At 46.2% G+C, this 27,898-nt stretch overlaps 1 protein-coding gene across 2 annotated transcripts in view; it reads left to right on the top strand.

Moving 5' to 3' along the window:
- Positions 1 to 27,898, top strand: part of EVA1C (eva-1 homolog C) — a 49,348-nt gene that overhangs the window by 7,570 nt on the left and 13,880 nt on the right. For both annotated transcript variants that reach the window (XM_087417824.1, XM_004429559.3), the window contains exons 3-4: positions 2,947 to 3,099; positions 22,736 to 22,879. In XM_087417824.1, the coding sequence (XP_087273950.1) occupies positions 2,947 to 3,099; positions 22,736 to 22,879 (297 nt within the window). The remainder of the gene's footprint in view (positions 1 to 2,946; positions 3,100 to 22,735; positions 22,880 to 27,898) is intronic.

Raw genomic sequence — 27,898 nt, 5'->3', positions numbered from 1 at the left:
TTAAAGAAGTTTCCAATTTGCTGAGATAAGGCTGCGTTTTCATCCTGCCTTCTCTCGCTCTCCTTTTTGGCGAACTCTATCACTGGAAGGCATTCTTAACATTTTTGGTATTCTCCTGGTTGCAAGGGAGCCTGAGCTCTTTTGGTGTTTCTACCCGTGCCCTCTGTTTGGCATCAAAGACCATCGTTCACTCTGGGCCTTTGAAGTCAGGCAATATTTCAGTTGGTGGGATTTAGCATTTCCTCATAAAATGCACTGAAAAACTCATACCAGGGCGGATATGACTCACCAAAAGCAAACCCTCTGATGTCAGGGTCAGACTCAGTGTTCTTTTTATTTAGAAAAAGAAAACAAAACTTTTCTTGGCTCTAAATTTAAACTGTTATATTAAGATTCCAGTTAGTGGGTAAAGGGCAATTCGAAACATTTGCTTAGTTACCACTTCAACTTTTCCTCCTCTGATGGTTCCTTGTGTATGTTGGGATACTAGAGAGGGTGGGGATTTTCTGAGCATCTGTAACCTGGTTTCTGCTCCACACCTTTCATTAACCTCGAATGTTTCCGTCATCACATATTGAAGAACAGTGCCAAGATTACCAGCACCAAAGTTGATGGTAATCTTGAGATCCTAAAAAGTTTTCCTTCGTGCATGCCAACTGCTGCTTCTCAATTTAGGATAGAAAGGTGTGGGAATTTACAAGTTACTGAAAAGTAGAATTTATATTTGGAAATTATTTTCTTTCATGTTTTAAATTTGGGGCTTAAGCATCACCGATTCTAGGATACAAGGTCCCCAAAGGTCCCACCAGCCACCGTCACCCTAACGTTAACTGTTCAGGCCTTCCTGTAAGGCCTCAGGTGGGGACTTTCAAAGTGATTTGATTGCAACCCAGAGTAAGAAAAGTACTTGACATTTTGGCCCAGCATAACACACACGACTGAAAAGTTTTTTAAAAATTATAACATAGTGTTTATCCTTCTTCACGTGATGCCTTTGATGTTTTCTAAACTATTCTTTATTTTTTAAAATTGCTGGTCACAATTCATTAAACTGATTTCATGAACCATGAATGGGCTTCGAATCACAATTTGAAAAACTTTGGCTTGAGGTTTATTAGGGACCTGGAATCAGCCTGCGCCTCCAATTCAGGAAAGAAGAGAAGTGAAAGATGGGTGCGTGTGTCTATGTGTGTGTGTGTGTGTGTGTGTGTCTGTGTGTCTGTGTGTGTGTGTGTGTGTGTGATGGGGTGGGGGGTGGCCTAGTTCTCCTTCCTCTTAACATAGTCTTCCTCCCCATCCCAGGCAGCCTATGACAACCTGAGCAGTTCCTGTAATTTTGCTCTTGTTTGGCTGAAAGATAGTTGCATTTCAAAATAGAGAAAACTAGGACAGGAGGTGATAGAGTGGGGCTAGCATTTTTTCATGATTTTTCTTTTCAAAACATTGGGGGGTAGAGAGAGAACCACACATGCAAATAAATGGCCATGGTTCCCTTTATGTTTTGGTTTGCTTTGCTTTTGCAAAGGTTAAGTGGCAGGCTAGGAAAAGATATTTATAACATATAAGAGACAGAAGTTCACATCCAGACTATCTGAATCACTGCTGCAAACAGTTTCTAAAACTTAAAAACACAACATGCAAAGGATATGAAGAGCTGGTTCTCAGACAGGCTGTTTTGAGTATTAAATTCATTGATACATTTAAAGATCTTAGAAGAGGGCCTAGTTCAGAGGAAATGCTCACTAAATAGTAGCTATTGTTATTTTAAAAATTTCTTTATTGAGGTATAATTTACATAGCATAAAATTTGCCCATTTTGAGGTACAATTGAATGATTTTTGGTAAATGTGCTGAGTAATGAAATCATCACCACAGTCCAGCTATAGAATATTTCCATCATCTTAAAAAATTTCCCTGTGTCCATTTGCTGTCGTCCCTCTGTGTTCCCAGCCCTCATCCTCAGGGAGCCACCAACCTTCATTCTGTCTCTATAGGTTTGCCTTTCCTGGATAGCTCATATGAATAGAATCATGCGCTATGTGTTTTTTTGTGTCTGGAGTGTTAACTATTATTACTTTTAAAAATCAAATTGTTATTAAACATTTTTATTAATTGAATAGTTTTTTGGTTCACTCTTTAAGAAAAAGCAATAAACTATATTTTTTTCAGCAGTGCATTCATAATGTCAACTCTGTATGACATTGCAAAGGGAAATTTTACCATGGCACTTGGATTAAACAAACAAATTTTCATGAAATTCTCTGGGAACAAAGTACGACCTGGTTCAGATGGTCCTACCCTGGAACATGACGTCAGTCTGAGCATCACCTGCTCCCGGTGCACCAGATTGGGGGCAGGCTCTTCATATTTCTCTGAAGACCGACTCTTCACAGACTCCGTGCCTTGTTTTTTCCCCTTTCCCAGCAAAGGAAATAATTTTGCTTTTTATATCATCTCTCTCTCTGTAAATATGTAAACCGGGTGCTAGAATGTTAGGAAGTCGGGCGGTGAGGTTTAACTGGGCTCCCTCCAGAGGTTAATCTTCCATCAGGTAATTCATGGTCTTTACCTTTGTGGGTCCCAAGCCAACGTTTAGGGAAGGATTCCCTTCAATGAAGGAATGTGGGACCTCAAGTGGGGAGGGAGAGAAAGTTCCTTTTCGGCCAGGACTTAGCACAGCAAGCCCCGCCTGCCTCACCTGGCATCTCTCCTCTGTTTGCACCTTACTGCAATGCCTGGTCTGCGCTTGTCGATGGGTTCTTCCCACCCTCTCCCTGCAGACGGCTTTCTTCTCCAGGGTCAGAAACCCCCATGGGCGGGCAGGGCCCCCGCGACTGTCCCTTCTCAGGGGCGGCCCCAGGGGGATGAGCGGCCGGGATGTGGGCGGCGCTCTCGATTCCTTCCCAGGGAAGCTGATGGTGCCGCCCATTTTCGTTTCTGCTTCAGATGAATTAAAAAACAAAACCGTGTGTGAAGACGAAGAGCTGAAGCTGCACTGCCACGAATCCAAGTTTCTCAACATCTACTCCGCCACCTACGGCAGGAGGACCCAGGAGAGGGACGTCTGCGCCTCCGAAGCAGAGCGGCTCCCCCCCTTTGGTACGTGTTTTCAGGTGGCTCTAATTAGGGTGCTGGCTCCCCCTCTTTGTACGTGTTTTCAGGTGGCTCTAATTAGGGTGCTGGCTCCCCCTCTTTATACGTGTTTTCAGGTGGCTCTAATTAGGGTGCCGGCTCCCCCAGGAAGGAAGCCACGCAGTGGCCAGTACATGGATTAGAGGGGAAATCGAGGGCAGGGAGGAACCACCCACCACGGTCGGGCTCCTTCTGCCCCACATTCCCGAATCCATCTGTTGTTCAGTCATTCCACACTGCACAGTTATTGAGCACCTGCTGTATACAAGACCCTGTTTTAGGCATTGGGGAGTATTCAGTGACCAACACAGAGTCTACGTGGCACAGACCTTCCAGCAGTGGATGAGGGGGCAATGAGAAAACAGATAGTAGGTGAGCTAATATGTCGTATTTCAGGTGCAGATAAGTGTGAGGAGAAGGAGGGGAAGGGAGAGAGGGAAGGCCAGGGGTGTGCTATAGAGAAGTGCGTTTCTATGGAGTGATGGGCAGGCTGCGTAGAAACTTGAAGGAGGAGAGAGAGTGAGCCTGCAGGTGCCTGGGGAAGGTGTCCAGGTGCGGGAAGAGCCGGCTCAAGGCCCCCAGACTGGACCGTAGCCAGCGTGCTCTGTGTCAAGAAGGGTTCAGCGAGTCGTCGTTCTGAGATGTCTGCAGTTTGGAGCTAAGAGATGATGGCTGAGAGTTGGGCCTGATAGCTCCACCCATCGAAGTCGTCCTGTATTATTATTAGTCAGCGTTCTCCAGAGAAACATCACCAATAGGAGGTATACATATACATGTATATATCAGAATATATTATGTCTATATATATAAAGAACGAGAGAGAGAGATTGATTTTAAGAAATTGGCTCACACAATTGTGGGGGCTGGCAAGTCTGAAATTTGCGGGGCAGGCCGGCAGGCTGGAAATTCAGGTAAGAGTCGATATTCGATCTTGAGTCTGAATTCCACAGGACAGCTGGCTGGAAACCCAGGTAGAATTTCTATGTTACAGCCTTGAAAAAATTCCTTTTTCCGGAAACTTCAGTCTGTGCTTTAAGGCCTTCAGCTGATTGCTTGAGGCCCACCCACATTGTGGAGAGTGATCTGCTTTATTCAAAGTCTACTTATTTATTGTTAGTGGTATCTTAGAAATACCTTCACAGCCACACCTAGACTGGTGTTTGACCAAACAACCAGGCAGCACCATGGCCCAGCCAGAATGATACATACAATTAACCATTACGCACCCCACTCTGTGATGAAACAGCCCGATCGCCACCCCCATATTACCAGAAAGAACAGACCCAGCTGTGAAACAGGCCGAGGAGTTGCTCTTTATTCATCAAAATCTAAAATGAGCTCCTTCAGGTATTAAATTGCTACAATTTATTTATGGATCACATGTGAAATTAAACATTAATTTTAAAAAGAAACTCATATGTAAGTAATATCTTGGATCTGAAAAGAAGAACATAACGTAACCTAACTGCCCAGGGAAAGTCTCAGGCAAGACTGGAGAGAGAACAAGAAAGCAGTTCACAAAGGACCGTGTGCCACCAAGGCCCCTCGCCCAGCGTGCTGGGAAGGAAATCCCTTCTGTTGAGGGTGGCAGAGGGTCTTGAAGGGCAGCCCTGGCAGACACAAAGGCAGGCCGAAGTGGGCATCTAGCTGCTCTTAATTAGATCTGGGGGAGAGGGCTCCCGTCTTAACAGGCTCGGCTGCCAAACGGGGCAGAGAGGCACTTGTGAGGGTGGCTCCCCATTGTCAATGGCACATCCTCTGCCCTGTGCCCCAGAGAGTGACCTGTGAGTTCCTGAAACTCCATTCTCCCTCTCACATAACACCTGCATGTGTGCAGAGTGTCTCCACCACCTCCTCCCTTATTCCTGCTCCTGCGTGAGGTCAAGGGACCATTGCCTGGTCATCCATGAGTCTCCCTTGGGTGGCCAGAGGCATCCTTCTGAAAGGCAAATCTGATCACTGCCCTTCCAGCTCCCCATATTCTCTGGTTTCCTTGGCTGGATAAGGGACCCTTGGTGATCTGACGCATTTCTGCAAAAAGGCACTCCGCTTTTTAATATAGGGACAGGGCACCCCACTTCTCAGGCTTACTAAAGCTCACTTAGCCACATGGGTTTTGGGAGGCAGCAATAAGTAACATCTATTTCAGCTGTTCTTTTGAGCAGAAGTGGGCTAGCCAAGTAGGTAGTTGTGTATGTAGACAAATGATTGACTTTCGGAAGCTCGCCGCCTTACTTCCCTGGAAAGTTGGATGGGAGTTGGGTTTAAAGGGAAAAGTAATCAGCCAAAGAAAACGCTAGCAGACACCATGGCTAAAAGACAGGTTTCCATAGAGAGTTCGAGGAATCCTCGGATCAGCCAGCTGCTGTAATGCCGTGAATGACCCTTGTTGACGTGGGAAAGGTCCGTGAATGGAAGACAGTGCCCCTTGCTTAGCTGTTCAGTTTTAAAAGCTTGAGCCCTGGTGAAGTCACAAAAACGACCTGCTCATCTTTCTCCCCCCCTCCCGCCCTCACAGTCAAGTTCTGTCCGTTGCCCCTTGAGTACGCATGAGGCTGAGGATCCAGCTCTTCACTGCCTTCATGAGCCACTGCCAAAATGCCAGAGACCCTTGGCCCTGTGCTTTGCAGTGGGAAGAGGCTCAAAGGGAAGATGAAAGGGCCCTTGAGAGTGCCCGGTCATATCATCATCTTGAGAATGCCCATTCATCTCACGCCCCAGCCTCACGCGGAAGCCTTGACTCTGTTCTCACCTTTCAGGTTAGTGCTCAAGGCAGAACCGTGCCTGCATGCTAAATACAAACCATTGGCTGCCCACGCTGACACATTTTTCTCCATCTAACCGAATGCTAAGAAATCGTTCACTCCTTGGCCCAAGTAGACCGTACATGAAGGTTTTAAACTGCACCTGGCCTGTTTGCCCCACAAAATCATGGGTTTATCCCTCTTGTATAAACACACTTTAATATCACCCACTTTAAAAAGCACACTCTTTTGACCCTCTGTCTCCCACTGGCTACCCATGCATTCCCTCTGCAAGTCCTGTGGGCTCCCTGCACCGAGTATTTCTGATCCAGCCACTCTGCTCCTAGCCCACTCCCAGCTTCTCTCACCTGGACCATCTGGCCACCTCCTGACTGGTCTCCTGGCCTCCCTTTGCCCTGATTCCCTGCCCTCGGTTTCTTCTTCACTTAGCAGCCAGAGGCATTTTATTTCAGTTAAATCAGATCACATCACCTCCCTCCACCCCTGGCCTTCTGCTTTGTCCATTGTAATTAGAATAAGTCCCGTCTCCCAGCTGTGATCCTGCCCCTCTCTCTCCTTCCCTCGCTATCTCTGGAGCACTCCAGACTCATTCATACACTAGGCCCTTGGCACAAGCTCTTCCTTTGGCCTGGAATGTTCTCACCCCATGTCTCTGTGTGGCCGGCTCTGACTCGTCATTAGGGAATCAACTCAGATGTCATCTCAGAGAGGTTTACCTGGGCACCCTGTCAGCACGGCACCTCATCCCTGCAGTCCCCTCTCCAACTGTCCCCTGTTTGATTATCTTCATGACATGGAAATAGTCACTTATGTGCATATGGTCTATCTCCCAGGAGAAAGTAAGCACCACAGAGACGGTGTCTGTCCCTTTCCTGGGGAATTTCCGGCAGTGCCCGGCACAGAGTAGGGGCCCATGTGAATACGAGTGAGATGTGTGATGAATCAGAGCCCCTCAAAGTGAGGCGCCCACACTGGGCTCCTGCGGGTGGAGGGACGCCAGCCTGGAATGTGGACCTGGTCTTGTCACGGCGTCCAACCTCTCAGGAGATGCTGGAGATCCAGACTATTTTTAAAAACGTGAAATGTTCCAACTTTTGAAGCACCGTATGAGCCAAGCAAAACATGCCTACAGGCCACATCCGGTCCCCAGCTGCCAGTGTGTGATCTCTGCACCGAGTTCCCAGTTGTTACTGCAGCTCGGCTGCAGCGCTTTGAAGAAGGGGAAAGGGCTCTTTCTTCTTAACCCTAGAACCTGGCAGGAGCTGGGGGGGCGGTTGCCTGAGGTCCGAGTGGTGGGCTCGCACCGTGCGCCTCTGAAAGGTGGCATGTGTACTTTTGCTCTTGCACGTAAGCTGAAGTCTGGTGAAACCCCATATCCTGCAGACTCTGGTACCCCATTGGAGCACACGCGGTGAGGACCAGCTGGGCCTCGGTGAAGCTCTCCGGTCAGGAACCACAGCCCAGCATGGCTTTAGCTCTCAGATACGGAGTGAGAGCATTTCCAGTTCTTTCTAAAAGATAATTGTTATGATTATTGTCATCACTCTGCACAAGCACCATAATAACATTTAACGGAGATAAGAAAAAGATTCAACCACAAATTTTACCCATAAATTGAAAAGAGTTTTCTTTTTTAGAATGTTTTCCAAGCCCTGGTGGATGAGCATAGAACAATTTTTACATAATAGCAATTCTAAAGCAGATATATTTGAATTCTGCTTTTAACTTTACATCATGGGTGTTTTTCCACGTGGCCCGCAAAATCCTAACAAGGTCAATCACTTCCTAATAGCTTGTTGAAAGGATATATCCGTAATGTACTTAACCATTCCCTAGTGGCTGGATTATTTCTGATCTTCAAATATTGCAAATAATGTATAATGAACTTGTGCTTGTAGCTTTTTCTTTCTTCTGGATTATTTCCTTGGGATAAATTCCCAGAAGTTTTATATCAAAAGAGGGCATGGGCTTGTTTACAATTCTTCATACGTATCACCAGAGTTCTTTCCAAAAACTTTTTGTACCAATTTATATGAGTAAACTGATGTACGACTGTGGGTTTCCTGCAGCGTTGGAGAGTTATGTATGATTTTTCTTCATGTTTCCAATTTAGTAGTTATAAAATAGTCTTACTGTATATTTTTATTTTCCTTTCTTTGAATATTAATGACCTTGGACATTTCCCATGTTTTTGTGGTTATTGTATTTGCACACATTGTCTCTCAAGCCTTTGTCCTTTTTTTTCTGTTGAGATCTTTATTTTTTATTTATTTATTTATTTTTATTTTTATTTTTGGTGATGAAGATTGGCTCTGAGCTAACATCTGTTGCCAAACCTCTTCTTTTTGCTGAGAAAGGTTAGCCCTGAGCTAACATCTGTGCCCTTCTTCCTCTATTTTGTATGTGGGATGCCGCCACACATGGCTTGATGAGTGGTGCATATGTCTGCGCCCAGGATTTGAACCCACGAACCCCGGGCCGCGAAAGCGGAGCACACAAACTTAACTACTAGTAACTAACTGGCCCCTGGCATCTTTATTTTTTCCACAAATTTTTATGAGCTCGTGACACAGTAGAGATATTAACCCTTTATGCTTTTTCTGCTGTCAGTCTCCCACCCCACAGTATCTTTTTTCTGAACTTACAATTGGGTTTGTTACATAGGGTTGCTTGCTTTTTTGATTCTGTGTACTTCGTATGCAGGATAAATTCAAGAGGTAGAGACTGAGTGGTGGTGGAGAGGGGGACACCTCTGGTGGAAGTCAGGGTGTGTGTCCCGACTTCATGGCCCCCCAAGTCATGATGTGACGCCTTCATGCTCTTGCAGCACCCTCAGGGCTGCCCGAGGCCTGGCTGTCAGTACCAGCTCCCACTGGGTATTCCCAAGGTGTTGGATGCTCACGCCTGTCCTCAGCAAGGCCTCCAAGTCTGGGCCCAGAGGAGGGCCGACAGAGCCTCCACGTTCTATGTGCGATGCCCTAAGCTGGTCTCATCTGGAATGTACCAGGGCAGGCGAGGCTATGGTGAGGCATTGGTCACACATCATGCCCTGGCCTTGAACAGTACTTCCCAGCCATTTCCCCATCATCACACACAGAAAATTACATTTATATGGTGCAGTGGGCTAAAGGGAGGTGCTGCCCAATGCCAAAATCAATGGCTGGGGGGCAGCCCGGGGGCCAGAGAGGAAACATCCAGCATACCTGTGTCCATTCACTGTTGAGGTTGGGAAGTCCTGCCCTGAACATGCACTTGCCCTCTGGGTGCAAAGGTGACAGATGCTGGGCTTCTCTTCAAGGCCGTAGACTCACTAACACACTCCTTTGGGTCCTCCCAACTTATGCCCAAAGCCCACTCCCACATTTTTAGGATTTTTTACCCCAGCAACCCACTTCTAAGTATCAAAATGTGTATATGTTTTCTGTTGCTATGTAGTGAAATATTTCCAAATTTAATGGCTTAAAACGGAAACGAACGTTTATTACCTAAGTTTCTGTGGGGCAGAGATTCTGGGGTAGCTTAGTTGGGCAGGTCTTGCTTAGGGTCTCACGGGGTCTGGTGAGGTTGCAGTTGGGACGTTGGCTGGGGCTGAAGTCATCTGAGGGCTGGGCTTCCAAGGTGACTCACTCATGTGGCAGGCAAGTCGGTGCTGGTTGTTGGCGGGAGGACTTGGTTCTCCCCACATGGGTCTCTTGAGTGTCCTCATGACATGGCAGCTGGCTTCTCCCAGAGCAAGTGATGCACAAGAGCAAATGGAAGCCACACACCATCACTCTGCCATAGTCTATGGGTCACACAGACCAGCTCTGATTTGTTGAGGAAGGAGCCTACACAAGGGTGTGAATTCCAGGAGGTGAAGATCATTGGGGGCCATCTTGAAGGCTGTTATGGGCTGAATTGTGTCCCCCTAAAATTCCTATGTTGAAGTCCTAACCCCCAGGACCACAGAATGTGACCGTATTTGGAGATAGGGTTTTTAAAGAGGTGACTAAGTTAAATTGAGGTCATATGGGTGGGCCCTAATCTAATATGAGTCGTGTCCTTATCAGAAGAGGAAATCAGGACACAGATACACACAGAGGGAAGACCATGTGAAGACACAGGGAGAGAATGGCCATTTGCAAGGCAAGGACAGAGGCCTCCAAAGGAACCAGCCCTCCTGACACCTTGGACTTCTAGCTTCCAGAACTGAGAGAAAACAAATTTCTGTTGTTTAAGCCACCCAGTTTGTGGTGCTTGTTACGACAACCCTAGCAAACTAATACAAAGGCTGACCACCACACCCATCAAATAAAAATGAAGAGTGGCAAGACTGATGACCCAGCCAGCTATGAGACAGACTTCAAGAAGTGACATCTTACTGTCAGCAAATTCAAATAAAGATAGATCTGGTGTCTTATCTCGAGGGTCCTGACCCAAAGGCATTTCTGAAAGATCTTCTAGCAAGTCAGATCTGTCAGAACTCATGCCTCATCTGGTGGAAGACAAACTGACAGCAAAATATGAAAGTGATGGATCATTATTGGCTCCAAATGAAGACCAGAGAAGCAGCATCTTAACCTGAGAAAGAAGTGAACCTTCCCACAGACCTGGGCATGCACTTCGGAAAGCAGGGCTTCAGAAAGTTCCCCTGGCTGGGCGTCTGCCGTGCCACGTCATTTCCTGCTGCAGTTACATTTCTGAGTGGGTTCCAGGGATTCTATTTCCTTACTAAGAGAGTGAGAAAACCACACAATGGGCCTCAAGGGCTGGGCTAAGGCCATCCCAAGGCCAAGTGTGGGCAGGCCAGGACTTCTCAGCCAAAGATCAAGGTGCCGGGGGCTCCCACTGCCGAGACAGTCACTTAGGAGCAGCCAGCCTAATTATCTAAATAAACGCAGGTTGTAAAGAGTGATTAACTTCAGTTTCATGTTAAACGGTAGCCAAAAACATAAAAATTAAATGGTTGAATATCTTGTTATCACAGGTTTGGGGGTGGAGGGTAGTTTGCCAGGGAGAGAGGGTGCAAACAAAATCAGCCTGGGAGGGAAATAACCACTTAAAAAAAAAACTCCTGCAAACGGTTCAGAGCTCAGTGTCAACAAGGAAATGGTCAGACCTGAATCAGACCTGGATTACTTTGGGCCTCTTCCTGAAAACACACTGTGAGTTCTTTACTCTCACCAAGATAAATTCTTTCACTCCCAGAGTAATTTACAAGTGCAAAAGCATGCTTCTGTAAATCACCTTGGTCACAAGACCTCCTGAGTCAAAGAGGGCCGTGGTCTTATACATGGGAGTCTTTTTTTTTTTTGGTGAGGAAGATCGACCCTGAGCCAACATCCATTGCCAATCTTCCTCTTTTTGCTTGAGGAAGATTGTCGCTGAGCTAACATCTGTGCCAGTCTTCCTCTATTTTGCATGTGGGATGCCGCCACAGCATGGCCAACGAGTGGTGTGCAGGTCCACGCCCAAGATCTGAACCCGCGAACCCTGGGCCACCCACACGGGGCACGTGAACCCAACGATTATGCCACCATGCCAGCCCCTCTTTTTTTTTCCCTTCCTCTGTTAGCCTTCAAGAATATGGTTAGGCACTTGTCCTAAAAAAACAGAAGGTTTCTAGGGCACTCTCCTACAATTCTGGCAGGAGCGTAAATTGGCACAGCTTTTCTGGATAACTGTTGGGCGGTGTGTATCAAAAGCCTTAATATTTTGAAAAGCCTTTGACAAAGCAATCTACTTCCAAGAATTCCTGTGGAAACGATCATGCTTGTGTGCAAAGATTTAGCTATAAGGATGTTCCATGTAGAATTGTTTATAATATTAAAAAGTGGAAATCATCTGACTGTCTGCTGAGAGGATATTGTAAATAGAGCTGGTGCATCCATAAAATGAGAAACTATGCAGCTCTTTAAAATGATGCTTATGTTAAAACTTTCACAAGTATATTAATAAATGGGAAAAAGTAGCATACAAAGTAATATGTATAGGATCCCATTGAGGGGGAAGGGCATTTATACATAGAAAAGTGACTAGAAGGATGTTCTTTAAAGGTAAGTAGTTTTTTTTCTTGATAGGGGGATTTACTGGGGATTTTTGTTTTCCTAGTTTTGGCATATCTTTGTTTTTCAAGAGTCCACTATGAACATGTATTTATTTTGTAACAGAAAGAACAATAATAGTTATGTTTTAAAACATCAGACTTCTAACAATAATTCCATAATTCAGACTGTTACTTCTTCCCAATGCAGGTAGCTTATACAGAAATCATACATCCCATTCTCAGATCTCTTGAGAATTAAGAGTTTTTTTTTCAAGTGATAAACATGCTCAGTAAGAACCCCAAATAATAATGAGAATCTTAAAGACAGCAAAAATATCCCAAAAATCAACCCTGTGCATCCAAAAAAACAATAAAAAAATAAACTAGAAGAAAATTCAAAGGATATATCTTTACTCCTAGATAAACTTTCTGGGGCAAATTGAGTTATACAAAAGAATAGTTTATTATGACATTGCAGAAAATTTTACAGTTCTGAAAAAATTGCCTCGGAGACCCTCACATTCAAAAGCTGTCTTCTATCCAGACATGAATTTTATTTTACGTTTTAAGAAAGTTTATTTTTTACTTTCATTTTAAAGCAATGTAAACTCACAAAAACTTGGAAAGTATCTTAAAATTGATAGGGGGAAAATTTTTTTAAAAAGCCCGCCTCCTTCCTGTCAGCCAAAAATATCCTGCTACCATCTGGGCAATTCTCCTTCCAATGTTCTTTTTTTTTTTCCTATATGCAGGTTTTGGGCTTTAATACTTAGTTCTCATCATACCATACCATATATGCTTGTTTTCACTTAACAGGACCAAAGAAGGCATATAATTTAGATGGTAAATTGTCCGAGTCCCGAAGGCCTTTTTCAACAGTACGATTTTCCCATATAACATAAAGTGGCCTGACATGGTAATGGTAACTGACATACATTGGGCGCTGACATTGGACACCCTACATGTAGCGTTTTATGTAATAGTCATGCCAACCAACAAGTCAGCTCCTCGTATCTTCATTGGCCGACTGAGGAAATGGGCTTAGCAAGCCAGCTAACGTGCCCACTGCTCCATCCTGCTCCTCGCAGCTGCCACAGGCAGAGGGCCTTCTGGAATCTTAACCACTGCAGATTTTTCATTCTAGCTTAGAGACAGCTGGTGAGAAAAGCTCAAGTTTATGTGGACTTTGACTTCTGCAGTTGCCTCGTACAAATCTCACAGAAATACAGTGGAAAAGGTATTCCTCGTGTCACACAGGGGAGGAACACTGAGTCTCAGTGAGTTGAATAGTACCAGGTGCTGGGTGAACCACAGGGAAGGGCCCACCCCCTTGCCCTCCAGGGGCTCTCAGTCTGATGAGGGATGCAGGCACAAAAGCAGCTTACATAACACAATGTGGGAGTGTCATGACCCTCCCCGCAAGCCCAGCTCCAGGCACAGCCCTCTCTGCAGGGTGTCCCCCTCTGGGTTCTGGAAACCACTGCCCTTGCCCTTCAGGCTTGGGATGGTAGCATCTCTCTGCTCCTCCTAGCCCGGGGCTCCTGCACCGTCCTTTGAGGTGTTGTACATCCCACTCGCACCTCTGTAAAGTCCGTTTATTAAGCCCTCTTTACGTTGCCCAATTTGAGCCACGGGTGGCCTGTGGGGACCCTGGCGATGCCCACTGCTCACTCTACTACTTGTCACTCTTCACAAAGATGTGCCTGACGCTGCTGGCTCTTGCTATAGACGGGCACTTAAAACATTTCATTAGAGCTCTATTGGCTTCTTGATTTGGTCTGTTTACCTTTCTTTCATTTGTGAGGACCCACCCAATTAGGTCCAGCAAGATGCATCTTTTAGACTCGAGTATTCAGAAGCAGACAGAGAAAAGATAGACCAATTCCAAGCCCAGAGTGAGTAGCTGAGAAAAGCTGATCAGGGACCAACAGAAGGATGACAGCTCCCTGAGTCCCCGAGAGGCGGCTTTTCTCAGCATAGATTCAAACTCATGGATCAGGCACTCCAACAAAAAAAACCGCATTCTAAGTCCAGATATATGAGATGTTTGCATTACCTGGTGTCCATTTCAGCCCACTGATTCGTTCCTTAAATACAGCATTGTTGATTGCCTACCGTGTGCCCACAATACCCAATTGTCAGATATTGTGGAATAGTACTTACAAAAGTAAATCAGAACCTTCATGAATATATTCAAATCAAGTGATTTTATAAGATTCCTCACCATTTGTTGAGATATATATATTACATATATTTATACCTTTAAATATATAACATAAAAATATATACATTTATGTTTGCACATATACACATATAAATGTATATATGGTCCATATATATGTGGTCCATACATATACATATATATGTAAATATATAATATATACATATTATATAAATGAATATTATTATACATATAGTATATATATTTAATTGTCCTTTCCTCAAGAGCATCGTTTTTCCAACTTTTTAGTGTTTAGCCATAGATCCTTCCTTTCAACTGGACTCTGTCCCAGATCTCTAATTAATATAAGAGCTAAAGGTGGAGCTTCCTGAGACATGAGCTTTCCTGCCTTTCTCTCCCTGCAAGGTCCCTGGGGTACCTCCTCAGAACCCCGGGGATCCCTGAACGCAGTTTGAATGCCAGTGCTCTCGGAAAAGGAGCTACCATTTACTCACTGAGAGCTGCTTGGGTCGGACGCTGTGCTCACCCATCTGACCACATGTTTAGCCCTTGTCTCTGCGTGTCAGCCTTTTAGGTTAGCTGGGCCTTGAATTCGTCTCTTACTTGGAGGTCTCACTTCTCTTTTTCTGAGCCTTTTCTCAGCAGACTCCTTGGTCTGTGATTTCAGCCCTAATCTGTCTTCTGAGAAGGCACCTTTGGCTTCTCTTTCTTCTTCCATGAGGTCCGCTGAGCATCACCCTGACTTGTCATCCTCATCACCCACACATGTGCTCTGTCCACGAGTGGCTGACCCCGCTGGAAGAAATTCAGGTCCCCTATTACCTCAGACCCATTAAATTCCTCCTCACCCCATAGCAAGGGGCTGGCTCTTACAGAACCACAGAGACTCTCCTCCCTTGGTGATTTTTTTACTCCACAAGCAATGGTCATGCCCCTGCCCTTCCAGATCCTTCCAGAGCCCAACCCACTTTCTCCCATAGACCATTCTGAAACCCTTAGACAAATACATCAGATGCACACTTCTTCCTCCTTGTTGACTTTCCCCTCCTCTGACCTTCCACGTCTTGTTTTCCTCTAGCTGGGCCACATGTTTTACATGCGCCAACTATTCTGCACACCTGAAACTTGCCTTATGTCAATCACTGATACTCTCCCTTAAGAACCTTCTCGCTCGAATCCCCCTGTCCTGGCTCCTCATGTCCTGTCTCCTTGAGCGGACTGTCAGGATCCAGAGCCCCTATTTCTTCTTCACCATGGCCCAGCCTCTTATCGTCTCTCTTCTAGCAAATTGTTTGAGCCCATGATTCTCCCAATCTTTTCCTATTCTTGTCTAGGTAGGGAAATCATATTTAAGGGCCAAGTCTTTAATGTCAACCAGATAAGGGTCTAGGGCCCACACTGTCACTAAGCAGTAAGACTGTGAGCAAGTTGCATAACCTTGCTAAGCATTAATCAAGGTAATTAACATTAGCTGTTATAACAAACAACTCAGTCGCTTAACCCAGGGAAGGTTTATTTCCTGCTCACATCACAGTCCAGTGGGGCTTGGGTGGTTCTCCTGGGCAGCCCTCCTCCAGGCAGTGACTCAGGGATCCAGGCTTCCTCCGCCTCATGAGGCTTCAGCATAAACAGGGAAGGAGCATCACCACAGTTGTACTTTTAGGAGTCGACTCTGGCAGCATTGTTTGAATTGATCACCCTGAGGAGACTAAAGGAGAAAAGAATGGACGTGGTACTGTTGATTTTACTGTTGTTCTCGACTCCTACCAGTCTCTTTCCCTGTGTTCAAGTTTTTACCAGATGTCACTGCTTCCTCTATGCCCCTATGAGACTTTTCTGGATCAATATGCCCACAAACAAATATTTATATTTTTATTTCCTGTGGTATTATTATTACCTGACTCCTTGCCTCCGACATCTCTGATCTTCATTTAACTTAAAAGGATTCTAGGAGAAAAGTCTTCTTGAAAAAAGGTCTTAATAATCCATTTTTTATTTTTAAATTCTTTTATATATTTGATATACACAAAATAATCTGTGTAATACTTATGCAAATTGTAAAGCAGAATATATAATGCTTTACACCCCAAAGAACTAGAAGCCTGCAAATAACTTGCCTCTCTACTCCCCTGTCCCAGCGCCCTGTCTCTCCCAGTGGCAGCCACCATCCTGAGATTTGTGTTTATTCCTTTCCCTTTTTGGTATTTGTTTTATTCCACACGTATGTATGTTACATACATACTTATTTTTTTAATATTTCTTTTCCTTTTTTGGCTAATAAAAGTGGTGTCTAACTGCATGTAATTTTCTGGAACTAGCTTTCTTTTTTTTTGGTGAGGAAGATTTGCCCTGAGCTAACATCCGTTGGCAATCTTCCTCTTTTTTCGCTTGAGGAAGATTAGCCCTGAGCCAACACCTGTGCCAGTCCTCCTCCACTTCATATGTGGGATGCCTCCACAGTATGGCTGACGAGCAGAACGGGTCCACGCCCGGGGTCTGAACCCGAAAACCCGGGCCGCGCTGCGCACGCGGAACTTTAACCACTTGGCCACAGGGCTGCCCCTGGGATGAGCTTTTTTCAGTCAACATTGTTTCAATGGTCAATCCATATTGTTGTGTATAGCTGTGGTCCATTCATTTGTGCTGTTGAATGACACTGCATACTTTATCCATTCTCATGACAATGGGCATTTGGGTTGTTTCCAGGTTTTTGCTGGTAAGAAGTGTGCTTCTCTGAGCAATTTTGTACATGTTTCCTGGTGGGCATGTATGTAAAAGTTTCTCTAAAGTACAGGTCTACAATCCCTTATTGCAATTCTGAAAGCCAAAAAGCTCTGAGAAACCAAGAGTTTTGAAAAAATTCAGATGGCAGAAAAATCTGATCCAACCAGAACTGACATGAAGTTTTAATTAATCTTCGTTTATCTCAATGTGCATATTTGCATGTTTCATTGGAGAAATAACAATGTGTTTGACTATGCATCTCCGCCCCAATGCATAGGATTACCTCTCTAAAATCGGAAGAATTGTGAATTCTGAGGGGTTTCCAGAAAGGGATATGTGAGCCTGTATACTCTTGGGAGTGAAACTACTGAGTCTTAGGATATGAAAATGTTCAAAGGTTCAGAAGTTCCTTTAGGATGTATGTTCCAGGGACGGTTAACACTCCTGCCGGCCATGTTCAAGAGTTTCCAGTGATCCACATCTTCTCCAACACTTGGTGTTGTCAGGCTTCTTAATTTGTGCCAATCTAGAAGGTATAAAATGGTGTCTTCATTGTGGGCTTAATTTGTGTTTCCCTGATTACCAATAAGACTAAGTTTCTTTTCATATATGTATCAGATATGCTTCCTCTTCTGTGAAATATCTGTTTATGATTTTCACCCATTTAAAAAAATTGGATCAGGGACCAGCCTGGTGGTGTAGTAGTTAAGCTCGCATGCTCCACTTCGGTGGCCCGGGGTTCGCAGGTTTGGATCCCTGGTGCAGACCTACACACCACTTGTCAGGCCATGCTGTGGTGGTGTCCCACATCCAAAAAATAGAGGAAGATTGGCACAGATGTTAGCTCAGGGACAATCTTCTTCAAGGAAAAAGAGGAGGATTGGCGATAGTTGTTAGTTCAGAGTCAATCTTCCTCACCAAAAAAAAAAAAAAAAATTGGATCATTTGTCTATTTCGTATTTATTTGTAGAAGCACTAAATCTTTTGATTATATGTATTGAAAATATCTTCTCTCCATTTGTGGCTTATCTTTTTGCTTTCTTTATGGTATGTTTCCATGGACAGTATTTCTTAATTTTAACAAAATCAAATGTATCAATCTTCTTTTTTTCAGTTAGTGCTTTTTGTATTTAATTTAAGGAAATTGTTTCCCGTTCTAGGATCAGAAAAATGTTATCCTACGTTTTTTTCTTCAAGTTTTGCTTTTCACATCTAAGTCTTTAATACATCTGGAATTGATTTTTGTATGGGGACTCAATCCCACTTTTTTCCTATGGATAACCAGATATGCCACCATCCTCCCATCCTCCACCCCACTGCCACATCACCCCTGTCCCATACCACAGTCCCATACACACCTGGCTCAATCTCTAGGTTCTCTCTTCTGGTCCATCAGTAATATTTCTATCCCAGGGCACCATACTGTCTTAATTTCTATAAATTAATGACAAGTCTTTTTTTTTTTTTTTTTTTGGTGAGGAAGATCAGCCCTGAGCTAACATCCATGCCAATCCTCCTCTTTTTTTGCTGAGGAAGACTGGCCCTGAGCTAACATCCATGCCCATCTTCCTCCACTTTATGTGGGACGCCGCCACAGCATGGCCTGACAAGCAGTGCGTGGGTGCACGCACACTTAACCGCTAAGCCACGGGGCCGGCCCCTGACAAGTCTTAATATCTGGTAGATCAAAGCCTTCTCCTATTCCGTCACGTTCTTAATTCCCTTCATCCTTCCTCCTTCCTCTTCATTAATCATGGCTGACTTATTGCACTGCTCGAAGCACTTTATGAAAATTGGTTAATCTTCACAGTTAAGCCATGATATTCTTTTAATTGTAGTTAAAACAACTGATGACACACAATTTACCATCTTAACCATTTCTAAGTGTACAGTTCAGTAGTATTAAGTATATTCACACTGTTGTGCAACCAATCTCCAGAACTTTTTTCGTCTTGCAAAACTGAAACTCTGTACCCATTAAATAATAGCTCCCCATTCCCCCTCCCCCCAGCCCCTGGCAACCACCATTCTACTTTCTGTCTCTGTGAATTTGACTGCTCTAGGTCCCTCATATGAGTGGAATCCTACAGTATTTGCCCTTTTGTGACTGGCTTATTTCACTTTGCATAATGTCCTCAAGGTTCATCCATGTTGTAGCATGTGTCGTGATTTCCTTTCTTTTTAAGGCTGAGTAATAGTCCATTGTGTGTGTAGAGCACATTTTGTAATCTATTCTTCCACTGATGGGCACTTAGGTGGCTTCCACCTCTCGCTGTTGTGAATGATGCTGCAGCGAACATGGGGGTGAAGCCAGGGCATTTTCTCTGGCTTCCGGTCCGTTTGAATCCTTCTTGCAGCTCACTTCCTCTGGTTGTCATGCACCCCGGTACCCCACTGCTGGTTTACCCCTTCCCCTCTCTTCCTGAGTGATCCACTTTGAGATTCTTCCTCTGAGCAGCTGTCTCAAACGCCCGGTGGTGAGGGTATCGGCAGGCGAGGAGGAGTTTCCAAAGGGATGGAGGCTGTAACCCTCACCTTTGTCCTGCAATTCTTTGAGCATTCACTGAGCATCAGGCCCTGTGTAAGGTACCAAGAGCAGGAGCTCCCCATCTAGACTGGGGACAGACAAATGAGCAAATAAGTAGAGCCGTGATAACAGCTGTACAAGGAACAGTAGAAGCACAGAGAAGGAAACTACTAACTGCGACCCGGGGGTGGGGACCATGGAGAAGGTGACCACTGAGCAGACAGAGGGGACAGGGCATTCCAAGCAGGCAGAAGAGCCTGTGCAGAGGCGTAGGGACATCGAGGATCACAGCTGGCTTTCTGGAGCTGCAGTGAGCTCAGCAGGCTGGGGACACAGGCTGGGGCAGAGGAATGGCTGCAACGGAAGCTAAAAGGAGGCAGAGGAGGTGAGTCACATCAGACCTTGTGCACGATTCTCAGGAGTTGGGCTTGATCTTAAGGGCAGGGCAGGTGGGGGCCGGATCTGAAGCAGGGGAGTGATATGATTAGAAAGAACATACTGGAGGGCAAAGGGGAGAACCATTGGAAGTGGAAGGAAATGGAGGGGGAGACTGGATAAAAGACTCACAACAAAAGAGACAGGATTGCAGCTGAGGCCGAGGCTGGGGAACTGAGAGGAGGGTGGATTCTCAGCCAGAGCGTCAGATTGGGAGGGCGTGGGGAGGGGAATGAGCTGAGGGTTCCGGCTGGGGCTCCTTGGAGGATGAGGTACCAGTCACAGAGAGCAGGAATCAGGAGAGGAGCAGGGCTGGGTTGGGTCGCTTGGGCGTCGGTGGGGGATGGGAGGACATGATGAATATGGTCTAGACAGACGTGAGCAATGAGAGGTTCCTGGGAGGAGAGTGAAGGCAATCCATGCACAGGGTAGAGTTCCCAGGAGCGGCCAGGGCTGAAGCGAGCTATTGGGTCCTCATTCTCGGAGGTTCAGGATGGACATGTGGCCCAGATAGAGTGTGCAGGTGGAGGAAGAGAGCCCAGGCACAGGAAAGAGCTCGCTCTGGGTGGGCAGGCCTGCAGGGGGCTCTGAGATGGAGGAGTCAGAGACAAACCAGGAGAAGGGCACCATGGAGCCAGGGTCAGGGAGGAACCGTTCCTTCAACAAGAGTGTTCAGGCCCCCAAGGTTCCAGAGATGGGCAAGAGTCAGGACCGGCTCCCATCTCTTGGATAGGACAGTGGTAGGTCCCCGTGACTGGAGAGAAGGGATGAGTGTCAGGGCGTGCATGAGACAGAAGCACAGTGAGGATGGATGGGACATGGGCTGGAGGAGATGCAGAGGAGCCAGGGGACGTACAGGACCCTTTCTAGAAGCCTGACTGTGAAGGAAAGAGATAAGGCTAGAGAGAGGTTCGAGGATATGGGGAGTGCAGGGTTTTTGTTTTTAGAGGGCGGAGCAGTTTGTCATCTGTAAGACGTGAGCAGACAGCACAGGAGAAGTCCTATGACTGCAGATCCCGGCCACTGTGATGCCAGCACTCTCTCTGAGCCCTTGGGCTCTCCAGGCACGACCCTCCACTGGCATCTCTGGATCTGGAAATTCTCTTTAAAGGCTCCTCCTATCTGAAATGCAGAACAGTATTTTTTTTAATGAATTTATCATCTTGTCCTCCTACTGATTTCCCCTGTCCCTGGCAATGGCACCACTGTCTCTTCAGTTCCCAGGCTTAAGATCTGAATCATCCTTGATGGGTCCCTCACCCACCCTCCACTGGAGACCTGGAGAGCAGAGCTCAGAGGTGAAGCCTGCAGACTCTGGAGCCTCTGCAGCAGTCACATCCACACCCTCCTATCCTCTACTTCTCTAGCTGTGTGAGGTTATGTAACCTCCTTATATGTGTGTGTGTGTGTGTGTGTGTGTGTGTCTATGTGTGTATCTATGTGTGTGTGTGTATATGTAATATAAGCAACCTATTATATACTATATTAAAAACCCATTATATATAATAAACAATTTTATGTATATATATATAATAAACAACCTATATCATAGGGTTGTTGGGAACATTAAATCAGTTAACATACGAGAGTGAGAACAGAGCCTGGCATAATGTTAGCTATTATAAGTGAACCGAACTTTGCAAGGTCTCTAAAATTCTCTCCTTCTCCGTCCCCTGCTCTTCAAGCCCTTAACTCCTCCCAAGGTGTATGGTTAAAATTGCTTCTAAACTGGTCTCCTGCCGTTGGTTCCTTTTCTCTCTCAGGGTATCCTGTACACCGTCCCCAAAAGACAAGAGCATCAGGTCGTTTCTTTAGGCTCCCTGTTGCTTGCAGAATAAAGTCCAATGTCTTTAGCTGAGCATTCGAAGGCTATCTCATCTTGCTCCAGTTTGCTTTTCTGGCTCATTCTCTGTGGCTTCCCTGCCCCCACCATTATTCCAGCTCATGCTCAGCCCTCTAGACTCCCCTTAAGTGCTCTGGCCCACTTGGCTTGGTGTTTATACCTTTCTCTCTTGCCTGCCTCTATCCGATTCATGCTCTTTCTCCCATGACCAAGCCGCTCTCCTCCATAAAGCCTGTCTTGACCACTCCGGTCCACAGCGCTCTCTCTTGCCTCTGACCCCAGCACCTCTTGCCTGGACCACTCACTGCTGACACTCACTCCCTGTACATCGGGTCACGCATATGGGTGTTGCCTCTCCAGCTCCATTGCACGTCCTGCCAATGCAAGGCAGGCTTCTTCTGGCTTGTTTTTCTGACAGTACATAGCACAGTGCCTCATCCTCTGTACGTGTTCAATTAATGTTTACTAATTGTGATGACATTGCACCAGGGTGCTGAAGAACATATCCTCAGGCTTATTAGTTCCTTTCATTCATTCATTCATTCATTCATTCACCAGTTATTTGTTGGGTTCCATAGTGGGCCAGGCAGTGGAAAGTGGATGATGAGCAAGATAGAAATAGTCTTCTCTCATGGAGCTTATGTTCATAGAGGGGAGATGGATTCTCAAAATAAATATATAAATATTTCAAAGAGTGGTAAGAGTTTTAAAGGAAATAAGAATCTTCATTCAATGTTCTACATATTTTGCCTGCTGTGTATGCAGGACCAGTTACATAATTCGTAGGGTCCAGTACCAAATGAAAATATAGGGCCCCTTGTTCAAAAATATATAAGAATTTCAAGCTGGCGACAGCAGAGCATTCAAGTAAGCTCAGGGCCCTTCTAGCACATGCCTGTGAAACCAGCTCTGCCCCTACTGTACTTAATCCATACACTTTGTATGGTAAAGCATCTTGGGTGCTTTAATGAGACAGGAAATAATCAGAGAAACGATCTCCGTGAGATTTGGAATCCAGCTCAGCATATTCATTTACAAAAAATATGTGGTGGCCGCATGTGGAATGTAACAGAAAGTTCTCTTGATGTTTTCTGCCTTTCAGACTGTTTGACCTACTCGGCTTTGCAAGTATTATCCAGTAGGTGCTATGGGAGGCAGAGATGCAAAATCGTTGTCAACAACCTCCATTTCGGAAGTCCCTGTCTCCCCAGAGTGAAAAAATACCTCACCGTCACCTACGCCTGTGGTAAGAATACACCCTCCACACCCCGTCTCTTGGGCGGTGGTGATCACGTGAACAAAAGTTCCTGCAGCAAACCGAAAGACCCTACTCCTGAAACTGTGTTGTCATCCCAGATATTCAAGAGCCTCTTTTTCTACCCTTTATTCTTGTTTATGACATTCACATCAGATAGGTGATAGAATTTTCTTGGGTTGAAATTTGTTTTAAAAGCCCTTCTAGCCATCAGATTGGCAGCAAATGGGAAGAACAGGAAAAGAACAAACAAATGGGGCGAAGTTGATGGCACTGGGAATAGTGATTTTTATCTGGGTTCTTAGGAGGCTCTGAAGTTTATGGGTATGTCATGCAAGTTCACAGAAGTGTTGTTTGGCTCCTGGTTAACCTCCCAGTCCTGCTTTTAGGCCCTAAGTGACTAATTCTCTGTGCTGCCAACAGCCCTTTTATCTACAGGCCCACAGCGTTGAGTCAACAGCTCAAATGCTTACCTAACACAATTAAGAATGTTACACGAAGTCATGACTGTGTTTTCCTTGTGTCTTCAAATAATAAAATGAAATGCCTGGTACATTCAATTCCAATTTTATAAAGCTACCTAAAAGTGAATCAGCAGTTAATTGTTCTCTGAGGGTACTGAGGATTTCTGGGTTGTAATCCTGACAAACGAGCATGGAAGGAAAGAGCAAAGAGCACCGTAGCTGAAGAACCTGATACCTGTGATCATGGAAACCCCTTTTCCCCCGCCAGCTACCCCTAGCCTCTTGTTTTTGGTAACAGCTTTATTGAGAGATAATTCAAAGACTATACAATTCACCCGTTAAAGCATACAAATCAATGGTTTTAGTATATTCATGGAATTGTACAACTATCACCACAATTAAAGAACATTCTCATCACCCCAAAAAGAAACCCTGTACTCTTTAGTAGTCACCTCCCGATCCACCCTCCATCCTCCCAGCCCCCTCGCCCAGGCAACCCCCAATCTACTGTCTGTCTTTATGGATTTGCCTCTTTGGATGTTTCATATAGATGGAATTGTACAATGTGTGGCCCTTTGTGCCTGGCTTCTTTACCTAGCATATGTTTTCAAGGTTCATCTGTGCTGTAGCGTGTGTCAATACTTCATTCCCTTTTGTGGCCTAATAATATTCGGTTGCATCCCCAGCCTTTTACACTCCGAGCTAAAAGTGTTGTCCTCTGCAATTTCAAAGCTGTAGTAGGTACAATGAAGTGACTATGTAAATGTATTCCCAAAATAATAGCAGCCACATTTACATTCCAGGAAGCATGACTTTACTTCCCCTCTCAGTCTTTATTCCTGTTTCCACGTCGAAGCAGCTCTGGGTACCTTTGAGCCCATTCTGGCTGAGGTTCCCCGAGAAGCCACATAGATCATTATGAAGTTCTAGTAACTTCAGGCCTCTCCAGCGGAGTGTTGAAGGAGCGGGACTTTAGCCTGCAAATAAGGTGAATTTCCTGGTGTGCCTTCAAGGATGAGGCGAGAGCAGTTCCTAGGGCTGTGGCTCTTCTTAGCTAAGCCAAGAAAATGGGCTTTCAGGGCCTGGGGGTTGCGCATCCCAGTTCGAGATTCTTTTCCCTCATTCAGCACGTTATGGGCATGTTCTGTGTGTCAGGGGTTGTGCTGGGTGCTAAGGATTTAGTAGTGCAAAAAAAGAAAAGACATGGTCCTTGTCCTCATGGAATCATCAGTTGGAGAAGAGAGACAGGCATTAAACAAATAACCACATAAATCTGTCATTACCCATCGTGATAAATGCTGCGTCAGAAAAGGGCAGGATACTATGCAGGAGGAGAAGGGTGGATGGGCCCTAATTTAGCTTGGGGGTGGTGGTTTGAGAAGTTTTTCAAAGAGAGCCTTCCTCTGGGGTGAACTTGCAACCTGGGCTCTGAGGGGTGGGCAGGTGTGAGCCGGCACAGTGGGAGCAGTGGGGCAGCTCGTGCAGAGATGCTGAGTGGGGGAGGAGAGGAGTTGGTGAGGAGCAAGGTGGCAGGAGGTGGCACTGGAGAGGGCCAGGACCAGATCCTGAGGCATCCTGGGAGGGGGTGCCAGTGGAGGGTTTTAAGTGGGAGAGTCATTCGATCACGATGGTTGGACTCTTAAAAGACGACTCTGGCTGTAGCGTGGAGAATGGGCTGGAGTGGGATGGAAGTGGGAGACCAGTTAGACCAGTTGGACAGCAATGACTTGGACTAGAGCGGTGCTAATAGACATGGTAAAAATCAGATGGATTTGAGGAATGTTTGGAAAGTAGAAACACATTAGGGATGCTGAAGAGACCTGGCCTATTGGAAAGATTGGGGTCTGGTGGAAGATGAGAGGGATGGGATTGACCGTACAGAGGCGGGAAGGATGTTTCCCTTGTCGTAACAGGGCGGAAGAGGCTCTGGGAATGGAGGCTCTGGGAGTTCCTATTGCATGGTCTTTGTCTTCTCAAAATAACTATGAGATGAGGTCCTCAGCTGTGAGCACAGGGGGAAGGGGAGAGGGGTTCGAGGAGATGAGAGAAGGTATGAAGTAGTGCCATGGAGGCAGGAGTTAACAGTCACAGTTCTCGGGGACCCTCTTCTGCCCAGTGCTGTGGCTCCCTCCAGCAGGGCCAGCTTCTCAAGAGCAGGCAGGGAGAGGCTCCCTGGGCAACGAGAAAGGAGGGGGAGAGAGGGCTGGAGCTGGGTGTTCCCAAGTGAGTCATCACAATGGTGGATGGTGGAATCTCAGCTGGAGAAGGAGGCACATGTAGACAGGACGGGCTTCGAGATGAAGAGGAAGTAGGAGATCAGTGGAGGGATCTGGAGGAGGTTGAAGAATTGCAGAGGGAGGCATTTGAGTGAGTCCACTTGAGCACAGGAGGCCGAAGTCAGAGAGAAGGGGGTGCATGTTGGTTTTGGATGTGGGACCATGGAGAAAATGGAGTGTTGAGTGTGTTCTTCCCATCGCCCTCAGAAAGTGCCCCCTTGTCCATCAGTGTGTCCCCTAGGAGTTATTCCAAAGGGAGGAGGTGACTCCCACTGTGAGGCAAGTTAGTGCCCCCCACAAGCAGACATCTTCTATGACACCTTCTAATCACCATCTAAGTGGTTGACATTTTAAAAATATTTCCCTCTGCCAGATTGCTCTTCACTGTGAAACCTGAATCACTAAAAAATGATTTGCAATGTCTGCATATTTTATAGATCACCAAGTGGGCCTGAGAGATTTTACATTTTCAAAAATTCTCACAACAGATATGGAGGTTGATACGAAGATTCCAGAGGTTGTCAATAATTAATTTCTAAGTAGATCTGTCTTAGTTAGGACTCTTTGGATGTGGGTGAAGGAACCAATTTGAGCTGGTTTAAGCCAAAAAAAGATTGGCATGGGGAGTTATGATATGGCTAGAAGGCCGTCCTCAGAAGCCAGGGCAGGAAAGCAAGGCCTCTAGGTGGCGCTAAAGCCAGAAACGCCAAGGCGATGGCAGCCATCTCTCCCTCTCTCTTCTCTGCTTCTCACAGCACTACTTCTTTATTCTCTCTCTCTCCCCCACTCCCCACCCCCCAGCCCCTCTCTCCCTCTGTAGGCGGCCTTCCTCTGAGCCTGGCCTGCATGGCGCGTGGCCACCTCCACAGCCCTGAGTGATTTTTACGTTACAGTTCTAACAACATGAAGACTCGCGATCTTGCGATCTTAATTCTAAATTTCTAACAGAAGGATATTTAATGGGCTGGGCTGGGGTCAGGTAGCCCCCCTCCTTTGATCAGCATTGGCCAGAGACCATGTGACATGATTCTCAACATGGCTGCCAGAGAGGGGCCCAGCCAATGCCCACCTCAGGTAAAGCTGCTCTTAGAGAAGAGGGTCGGGGAAGATCCATCCCATTAGGGGTCTACTCCATATCCTGCTTCCAACCACAGCCTCCAGCCGGGCTTTGCTGTTCTCCCCAGCAGTCTTGCTGTGCCCACCCAGGGGACACCCCACTCCATGGGTTAGGGGGGGCAGGGTGTGTCAGGGACAAGAGCTGAGCGTCAAGCAGGCCCTGCTGTGGGGACCCTCATATCTGAGGAAACACGTGTCACCCATGTCCAATATGACCCAGGCTGGGGGGCAGGGCTGCCTCACCCACGGCTTACCCTTGTTGCACAACCAGCCAGAATATTCTGGAGGGGTCAGCATCTGTATGTCAGAAGGCCATTGGCCTTCACTGGGCCCTGAACCACCACCTGTGGCTGAACCCACGGGGCCATAAAAGGAACCAGGGAGTGCTGTGGCCTCCTCGCCTTAATTCACGCCACACATGTGATTGAACCCCAGCCATGTGCAGACAGGGAGGTGGGGGTAGGGGAATTTCGTGAGCAATATGGTCCCTGCCCTCACAGGCTATGGGATAGAATGTAGTGAATTCCAGGCTCTGGGGACTCTGGGGACCAGGAGGGCTTCCCAGGGGAGGTGGCATCTGAGGCAAGTGAGACCGGATGTGTAGGAGTCAGCAAAGTGAAGGTGGGGAGGAGGGAAGGGCAGGCAGAAGGAACAGCACAGGCAAAGGCTGCAAGGTGAGCAACAGAGCAGGACTGGAGGGATCTCGGGGGATGGGCAAGTAAGGCCTGGCTTATGCCTGAGGGCAATGGGGAGCCACTGAAAGGTTTTCTCAGGGGACACAATCAATTTACATTTTAAAAAGAACACTCCTCCCTATTTTATAGAGCTTCTATTAGTCAGGGCTCTCTCCCACACAGCTTTTAGGCTGGGCGGAGAATTTCTGCATCTTCGAGTATCCTCGGGGGAATGAGTCAGGCTGAGAGCCCTTTGCTTTTCTAACTGTAGGCAGCACGTCTGGCTGATGTCAAAGCACTCAGAGCACCGAGCACTTGGTCATTGATTGGGTTGGGAGATGCGTCACTGAGTAGTCTTCTTTAATGCACGGCTAAATGAGGTCCTCGCTGCTCCAATGATGTCCTCGCTGGCTCTATTCTCCCTCCAAGTTTTACCATCAGCCACCCTTCTTGGACGTGCTGGATTTTAGACTTTCCTCC

Source organism: Ceratotherium simum, chromosome 27 (genome assembly GCF_057802395.1).
Source record: "Ceratotherium simum simum isolate JZ-2026a chromosome 27, ASM5780239v1, whole genome shotgun sequence".
Taxonomy (NCBI): Eukaryota; Metazoa; Chordata; class Mammalia; order Perissodactyla; family Rhinocerotidae; genus Ceratotherium; species Ceratotherium simum.
This window is presented reverse-complemented; position numbering and strand designations above follow the sequence as displayed.